This window comes from Carica papaya, chromosome 2 (genome assembly GCF_054855325.1).
Source record: "Carica papaya isolate Zhongbai chromosome 2, ASM5485532v1, whole genome shotgun sequence".
Lineage (NCBI taxonomy): Eukaryota > Viridiplantae > Streptophyta > Magnoliopsida > Brassicales > Caricaceae > Carica > Carica papaya.
In genome coordinates, this window is record NC_142310.1 from 8,433,675 (window position 1) to 8,443,114 (window position 9,440).

At 32.8% G+C, this 9,440-nt stretch overlaps 1 protein-coding gene across 4 annotated transcripts; it reads right to left on the reverse strand.

Moving 5' to 3' along the window:
- Window positions 1-4,075: 4,075 nt before the first annotated feature.
- CRC (Plant-specific transcription factor YABBY family protein) lies at window positions 4,076-6,519 on the reverse strand. Of its 4 annotated transcripts, none has more exons than XM_088213155.1 (7): window positions 6,066-6,519; window positions 5,574-5,708; window positions 5,115-5,220; window positions 4,947-4,995; window positions 4,665-4,740; window positions 4,437-4,496; window positions 4,076-4,362 (listed from the first exon to the last, which is right to left on the reverse strand). In XM_088213155.1, the coding sequence occupies exons 1-7, from the start codon at window positions 6,159-6,161 to the stop codon at window positions 4,222-4,224; spliced, it is 663 nt and encodes a 220-aa protein (XP_088069281.1). In that variant the 5' UTR covers window positions 6,162-6,519; the 3' UTR covers window positions 4,076-4,221. The 4 variants fall into 4 exon arrangements, with proteins under 4 accessions (XP_088069281.1, XP_088069280.1, XP_088069279.1 ...); XM_088213154.1 differs by having other exon boundaries at window positions 5,115-5,226; XM_088213153.1 differs by having other exon boundaries at window positions 5,115-5,229; window positions 6,066-6,510.
- Between the last annotated feature and the right edge of the window lie 2,921 nt (window positions 6,520-9,440).

The window sequence follows — 9,440 nt, forward strand, 5'->3', positions numbered from 1 at the left end:
ATAGAAGATTCGAGAGAGAGAGAAGTCGGAGAGGGAAGGAATGAGAAGAGAGAGCAGGAGAAGGAGGAAGACGATGGTGGGAGCTACGGAGGTGCGAAAAACGATGGAGACCGGAGGTATGGTGAATTTAAATTTTGACTATAAGATGATGGTGAACTGCTGATTTGTTTCTATAAATGTTGAAAGAATGTGTAGACAATAAAGGGAATGGAAATAGGAAATAGGTGATTGATGGAATAGGAAAGCGGAGAGAGAGACCATGAGTGATGGAACGGTTCGGTTGGGGTTGTGAGTGAAGAGAAGTAGAGGAAGCCATGGGAGGAGAGGTCGATAGGTACGGAAATGTATTGTCTAGACAGTGTAAAGAACTAGAAAAGGAAGTAGAGGAAGTAAGGAATAGGAGAGTGAAGGAAGGATTTCGGTTACAGGCTAGAGGAAGGAGGCCGATGAGTGAATAGGTGTAAGAGAATCCGTGGAGATGAGAGGTAAACTGGTACGGAAAGGGTGAGTAAGGAGAAACAGAATACATACGGGAGAATAGGAGGCGGAATGCCGAGAGAGAGAGGGAGGCAGGAAGGGAGAACGGCTGCGGATGGTCGGGTAGGGCATAAAGAGTGGGTGATAATGATAGAGAGAAGAGTGCTGGAAGCCGAAAAACACAAAGAGGAGGGAAGAGAGGGACTGAGAGTGAGAACAATTGGAAAGAGTGGCAGTGGCAGGTGTGATGAGGGGTGAAGTGAATGAAAGAGAAAGGGGATTGGAATGAAGGTTAGGGAACAGTGAGTGTGTGCATGTAAGGGTTATGTATGTGTGTATTTTGTGTGGATGTGTATTTGTGTGAATATGTATTTGTGTGGGTGTGTATTGGTATATATCATGCAAATATGATTGTAAATTTGAAAACTGCATGGAAAGGTTGGTTGTTTGTTAATAATTGAAGTTGGAATGACTGACGTATGGGTTAAGTATGCATGTATGTGTGGCTTATTGAGTAGAGACGGGGTGAGGTTGCATTCGTGGTGGTCGAGATGGGGACGTCGATATTGGTTGTCGTTACTTAAAAAAAGTAAGTCGATCGCCGATATTGGTGATGTCTGGGGTTGCTAGATTGGTAACGAGTTGAGTTGCCGATGTTGGTGACGAAAGAAAATAGTAACGGTGTATGTGTGGGTAGCCAGCTAGGGGTTGAGTGGTGGAAAAGGAAAGAATGGTCACTGATATTAGTGATGGATTGGAGTAACAGTGTGGGTGAATAGTCGGGTCATGGTCGAGGGGGTGATGTCATGGGGTGACCACACCTAGTATGATTGACAATTTATCATCAAGGAGACGTGGTAGTTACAGTAGAGTTAAATGAGTAGTAGTGGGGGTTGTGGGTAGAAAAGAAAGCATGACCAAGGTAACGGGAAGAGAAAACATAGAAGAATAGGCTTTTATTTGGGTTTACATGCTATATTTGTGATTTAAATTTATTGTAGTAAATTGTATGTACTCATTCTCTATCAATTACAGATGAAGTAGGACTGGAGACTAGATTGAAGTTGTAGGTTTACAAACCTATCGTATATAAGAAACGGATCAGAGTTTACGACTAGTAGAACGAGATAATTACGTATTTAGTAGTAATGTAAATCATGTGTAAAAACAGGAATTTATAAAATTTGTAAGCTATTATATTGATGCGTCTACAGTTGAAAATTTCTTTTAAAAATTGATTAATTAGTTTCAGTATCTTTTTTATATGTATGATTGATTTGAAATGAAATACAGGTATCCTATATGCTAATATAGTTGAGACAACGCCGCTGAAGAAAAAAAAAGGAGCGTTACACCAAGATATGCAAACTACAAATACCAAAGAGAATTAATCAAAACTAATTTGCATCGGGAGTTGTCGGACATGAGAGTTCACATTTTTTTCTTTAAATTTCATTTTACCCTTTGTATACCATACACGTTGTTTATATATCATTTAGTCAAGAAGTGTTTAAGGAAGTACCAAAAAAAAAAAAGAAAATTGGGTTCAAGAGCATAAATCAAAATAAGCTTCATTCTAAAAACAAAACAAATCTTAAAAATTAGCGGTGTACATTTTAGTTCCAATTTTCTAGAAATTTCATGCTAAATTCATGTCATACATGGATAATGGAGAGACAAACTACATGATGACCTTGAATTTTTGTATGTGGAGACATTTGATTCCAACAAAATAGATCTTAATGTATTTTGCTTTTTATTGTCATTATAATGCTGATCTCCAAGAAAACATTCAACCATTTATATACAAAGAATGGTATTTGATGAATTCTTGACTTCTCTTGAAATGTTGGTGCTAATAGCTTGGATTAATTTTGTTCGTTGCTTTTGATTTTTAATTAACTTTAAACTCCTCTTTTAGTTAATCTCATTATTTATGTCTTGTTTCAATCAATACAAATCCAAATTATCCAAGATTTTTGGAAATCCCAATAATTTTTAAAATTATGTTAAATTTCTAACCGTTCTGACATCCGTGGAGAAATTACATAAATCATTGGACAAAATAGTTGGTCTTGTACTCGTATTTATATTAATATAACCTATTTACACTTCTTAAAATTTTAAAATTATTTGGAAAAACATATTATTTAAATTAGTTATTAATTTATTTTGATAAATTATATATACAATAAAAATGATTTAATTGGTTCAACTATTGAAAACTTCAAAAAAACAAACTCGTCAATTCCTATACTAAATCCAAAATAGAGTCAACCAGTAATCAAAGCTAGGCAGAAACTGAAGTCATTCTCAGTCAGGTACATCAACAGGGAAAGAAACACATTAGCGGATGGTCTAACTGGGCTTGGAACTTCCAAGCATGGATATGAATTATACTACCATCTTGGATGTGTCCTTGCATTTTATAATCCTTAATGTATTGATGGGTTAAGATTCTACTTGTAAATCTCCTATTGTACAATCTTTTAGGTTTACTTGTACAATCTTTTAAGATTCTGCTTGGCCTCCCTGTTGGCTTTATATTTTTCCTAATAAGAATCTATCCTTCTCTCGAAAATGAAAATGAAAAGCAGTAAAGCTGGTAATGTTCCAGCAGAAAGTGATGGTACTAAGGAATCCAACCAATATAAATCTTGTGTACTAAAAGAGAAAAGCACCACAGTCAAAAGGGTGATCAAATTTTATACACCAAGCTATTTGAGATCAAATAGCTGAAATATGATATTGACTCTTGTAAGAATAGAATACAAAATTTAAAATTTTGACTTAGTATGGGCAGCTGCTAGATGGATAATAGCAGCATAGATTTTGGTTATTTTATGTAGATAATTAAAATTAAAATCAATTTTTAAGTTTCAATATTTATTCCAAAAATTGTTGTTAAAGTAATTAATTCATTAGTAGTAATTGTACTAGTTTTTAATGTTTAAATAAATTTAAATTCTAAAATATAGAAATATTTGAAAATATACCGTTAACGAATGAATATAGTAAGAATGATTAAAACTGATAAAAACGGAAAAGAATATATCCTTGGCCGAAAATATGAAAGGAATAAAGGGTTGAAATTGGTTTTGGAGAGTGTTTGAAAACTTATTAGCTTCTCATGCATTCTTATTTTTCTATGATATAATATAAGTTCTCACTTGAGTACCTATAATATGCTTAGATTCTAAGAAATTTTGTACCTAAAATTTACAGAGATTTTTACTTTACGTATTCTCAAGAGATCAAGAGAAGAAAAAAGAGAGAGAGAGGGAGAGAGAAATTTTCTTAGGATGAGAGGTTCCACCAAGAGTTGAAGAAGAAGAACATTTTTCTTTCCAATTATTGATGTATAACCTATGAGCTTGGAGGAAGAGGAAGGCAAAGGGAAATTTTTCTTCTCCCAGGGTTTTCGGCAAGACTACATTAGAATGATGTTTTTGTTAATTAACTTTTTTAGTTCTTAATTATCTTAGTTATGCTTATTTATAGGTTATATAATTAATTTTACGATATTTTCCTTCTTAAATTGCGAATAGACAGGTATTACCTATTAATTAAGTTCAAACCTAATTAGTTACTCACGGCATCAAATAATATAGGAAACTTAATTTGACATACATGCCCAGTTCAAATGGCACAGGAAAAACTAAACATGCATGATATAATATCATATATCTGACGAGAAAAACAAGTTTCAAGTTAATTAATCTAAACTAAACCAGCTAATTATAATTAATGTTGAAAGCTCATGATCAGCATCAATCTGGGTTTACCGCTGATCCCGCCGTACGTATCTGTCCAACTGCGACATGCTACTTCATCCCTCCAAGCTCTAAACCCTAGTTTTATATATAACACCACAATCGTCAGCACCTGTACTAGAAAACAACTGTGATATAATTTTCCAATTAGATGAACTAAAAAAAGAATTAATTTGATCCACTTACTGCGTTGCTGCTTCCAGAAACAGATCCAGTACTTGACGAATTTGGAATGTACCTTGCCCACTACGATCCCAAGACAAGTCAGATATACACCAGAAGAAATTTAACCCAATTTTTTCTTAATTTAAGATATAAATCCTTCTCAAAGAAAATGTATTTGAGAGTTTCTTACATAAAAAAAAAAAAAAAGGAAAAGAAAGTATTAAGAAACAGAAAGTGAAGGAAACGTACATTTTTAGCTGCTGTGCTAAAAGCCTCTCGGTGTGGTATCTCCGGGTTGGCAGCTTTGATACGCTGTATCTCCTCCCTTTATCATGGTGCGTGTGTATAAGATGCATGATTAGTACTTAATGAAAAAAAACTTTCATTTCTTTTTTTTAATGTTAGTGTCAATCTCCAGAAAGGGAAATCCTTTTCCTAGGATCATATATGTTGGTAGGATCATATACGTGCACATGCTATATAATATGCATAATAACAGAAGGGAAAGACATAATGATGCGATGATCCTACTTCATGAATCGATTGTAAGCAGATGGAAGCCTGTGTTTCTTCTCAGGTGCTGCAAAATAGTTCAGTACCCGATGTAAGTATGTCAAGTATTAATTTTTAACAAAATAAATTAGAATGTATATATATATGATTATTATATATACAGCGCAAGAATAAGGTTTTATATACGTTTCACGACAAAAGGTGCCTTGGGGAACAATGGTTCACTAGATGTCGTCGATGTGGATGATGAAGACGATGATGACTGGCCCCTCTTCAGGTCGCTACAAAAACTCTGCTTCTCCTTGCAATAGACACATCTCAAGTCAGTCACCAATTTAGATATTAGTCATTTCATATACGTATATAGTATACATTTATGCTGTAATTTCTAAAAATTACTATTCTTTGAAATAACATCAGATGGTTAAAAATATCCAATACCATGGCTTCTAGCACTGTTAATTGACTATGATATCCCATTTTTTAAAACTTTTTATCCTTCCATATATATATTTATTTTCTTTTGTAATCTAGCTGAGCATCTGCATGGAATCACGAAATAATTACTACATAATTTTATTGTTGATTTTTTTCCTTTGGTGAAAGTTGAATAAATTTTCTTGGTGTTTTACATATGATAAGTACCTGAAGGCTTAGGCTCATTTGGTGATCAAAACATTGGCCTTGAAGTGGAGGTCTAGTGCTGAGAAATGAGAGATTACTGCAGTGACCACATTTCACTGTCACAGTATCCAGCAATCTTTTGCATGGAATCCCAACCTACAACACAAACAAACACATTAATTAATATATATGTTAAACAAAACATACGCATAGATGTATATATATGTATGTGTATCTTTGATCTTTCATAGTTAAATCATCAGATAATAGTTAGAGTATGTATAGATATGAAGTTTTCACCAGTCTTATAGGTAAGAACCCACCAGTACTACTATATTGTCTCTGTAAACATATGCTTACTTTCTTTGCAGATGTAATGAAAAAGATCTGGTTATTTATAGCAAAAGACCAGAGACAAATTATCATTCTTTTCTTTCAGCGCTTTGACTAATGAACAAGTTTTTTGAGTTTATATAAATATAGGTAAGCTAGCCAAACAAAGAGTAGAGTTACCGCAAGAACAGTGCTGCAGAAGTTGCATCTCACATAGCAAAGATGCTCTGGTTGTGGAGCTTGCAGGTCCATGGAGACTTTCTCTTCTAGGTCCATGGTTGTGAAAACTAAAGAAGATGATGATACGGAGAGAGAATATATATGTATATGTGTATGTACTCAATATGAATGATAAATATATTTAGTTGGGTTTGGGGCCATTTAGGGTTTTGCTTGGGGAATGAAGACAAGAAGGTTTTAATGGTGGAGATTCTCTTTTAGGCGTGGAGGAAGAAAAGATTATGTACATGTACAATATAATAGGGGTAATTTGAGCTGGTTAAATGTGCTAGAAAGGTCTGTAAATTTAGCAGACATGCTGTACGGGCTTTTTGTCTTTTTTAAAAGTGTAAGATCTGAAAATTCATTAAACTAAATTGACACTTCCCACACTGACCAATATCTCACCATCTGTGATCCCTTTTTCACTCTGCCATCCCATTAAATACGACACTCACACGACGTCGTTTGATCCGTCCAAATCCCATGATCATATATATCTACATTCACACACACACACACACACACACACACACACATATATACACATATGCTTCCCTACCTAATGGCGAGGCCTAAGGGTGGTAAATTTAATTATTAGTGCAGTAAATATTGATTAATTAATTGACTAAAATATCCTCATTGGCAGCATGGATTTCCATTTTTACCCCTTGTTGTATTGGCTCTTTCTTGCTTTTAGGAGTCATGGCTGTGTTGGTGGTGGTAAAATTTAATTATTTATTGCTTCAGTATAAATAAAGTTTTATTTTCCTTTAAGAAAAAAATAATAATAATAATAAATCCTTGCTCAAACCCCTATAATAATTAATTACATTTGTACTATTTTACCAACTTTCATTAAATTTAATTTAATTAATTTCGTTATTTATATTTTAAAAATCTATTGAAAATAAATAGTTATTTGGGGAGGTAAAACACATTAAAAATATTAAATTTAAATAAATTTGGAACTATAATTAAGTTTTATAAGTTCATGTTTTGCAAATTCAAATTATTAATAAAACTTATTATTACTTATTTTTACATATAAATAATGCACACACACATATATATATATATATAGACATCAAAAAGAAAATATCTTCTTGAGTAATTTAAACACAAAGAACAAGTTCAAAGCTTAATTCTCTTAATTTTTTTAAATATTATTCGACAAATTCAACGATATTTTATTAGTTTTTCTTCATTTATACATGTTTTCGCATCACAAAGATATATTACCAATCAAATTAAATTCCACCCTCTAAATATAATCAAGAACAATTGCACTAATTAGTTAAAACTCGTAACTAATTCAGATTATTTTATAATACGTCTGTAAAGTTAATAATAAAAATTTAAAACAATTAATCCATGCACAATTATAATTCAATATTATATCAATTACAACCGAACAAATTAGAGAAGCAGACAATTATTTAGAGTTTACGTACACACCAAGAAGACGACAAAAGCAAAGTAAACAATTTTATTGCCTCAGAAATTCATTCACAGCTTCAACCAAACAAAACTTTTAACAGGCTTCAATCACTTGTTGCTATAGGATCGCCAAGTGAAAAAATAAATAAATAAAAGATAAGAAAAAAGTATGAAGAGAAGTTGGAAAACATTAAACAGATAAATGAAAAGATAGTGGAGAGAAGGGGTGCTGTCCAAGCATCCCATCTTTTGTGGGTGCATTCCTAAATGAGGAAACCTGAAGTTGACAGGTGCAAAGTATCACGAGTCATTTTCCCATTCATTGACACAGATCGATATAAATATGTATGCACCAGTGAATTAAATTAGGAGGGTGTACGGAACTAGTAAATGTTGAAGCCGATGTATACATACATACATACATACGTACGTACGTACGTATATACATACATACATCATACTGCATATGTGTCTTGGTTTGATGGGAAGAGACGTCCTTGAATTTCCAAACGAGGAAACAAAGCTAGTTTGACACTTGGTGTATTACCATTTCTTTGTCGGTATAAGTCGACTTTCCCTAGGTGGCCCCCCTTTGCTGTTCTCCTGCTTAAGCTCCCAGGTGTGTATCATATGTAGACTCTATTACTTTTGTATGAATTTTTCTCTGACCTCTCAACTCAACCCTCAAAGTCGCTACTAGCTATTCTCATTCATCATTTTCTCTCGTTCTTTTGTCTTTTTGGTTGATATAATATACAAATATATTTGGTGGAAATTCATAAAGTTGATGATGAGAGGGAGAGAGAGAGCTTTTTAATTTGCTTAACGAGATTCCCATGTCTTTGTTGAACCTTTACACCATGTAGTCCCGTCCATTTAACGGATTTGGGCACCATCATTTGAAGTGTGGATAACTCTCTTTCTTACCCATATCAGGAAATAAGTGAAATGTGATTAGACTTCTCCTTCTCTTACTTTCTGCATCCCCTTTCTCCTCTTTCATTTCAATAAAAGACCAATATATATTTTGATTTTTCATTCTCCTCTCTTTTGTCAAAAATAGCTAGAGATGATTTTGAATTTTCGCTTGTATATCTTTGCATACCCGTTACACATTGTATAGTGAGTTACAAGATAATTTGACAAGTTATGTATAGAGATAAATGCAAACTCGGTATAATCATCTTTAAGGTGTATAACACAAATAATAACTTCATCTTAAAACCTTGCACACAATTATTATGACAGTGTTGGCAGCATTTTGTTCTGTTGACAAGAAGTTGATTTGAGTAATACTCACAATTTTAATCTTTAATATCCTCTCACAAATTAACCCTTTTTGTGTTGAAAGATATAGTTTTTCCCTTAGTTACAAAAACATATGACTGCCTCTACACGGGGTTCGCAAAGATATTAGCAATCTGATTTTTGTTTAGAATTATTTGAATCAAAAGTTGTTTCGAAGATACTCATCCTTACAAAGTAAAAACCAAAAAATGTTCCCTTAAAGAATGGAAAACCAAATTGGTTATTGGAAATACTACTCATACATTATCAAACTCATTTGTGGGAGGTGTGGTTAAATAGATTGTAGGTTTGCTTAAATACTACTCATACTTATCAAACACAATTATAATTATCAGATAAATAAGTTATTGTAAATTATCTTTTTGGCTCACGACAAAACTACATTATTTAAAAAAAAAAAAAATAAGTTTTAGTGATTAAAACATAACTTTACAATATTATCACATAATATTGATAAGATAATTAAAAATTAGAACATCCCTAATTGAGACACTTCACTTCAATGAATGACAATAAAGAAAATGCAAGACTATAACAAGTCAAACTGATTTACTTGTCATATTCTTAAAAACAACGTGCACTAGTTAT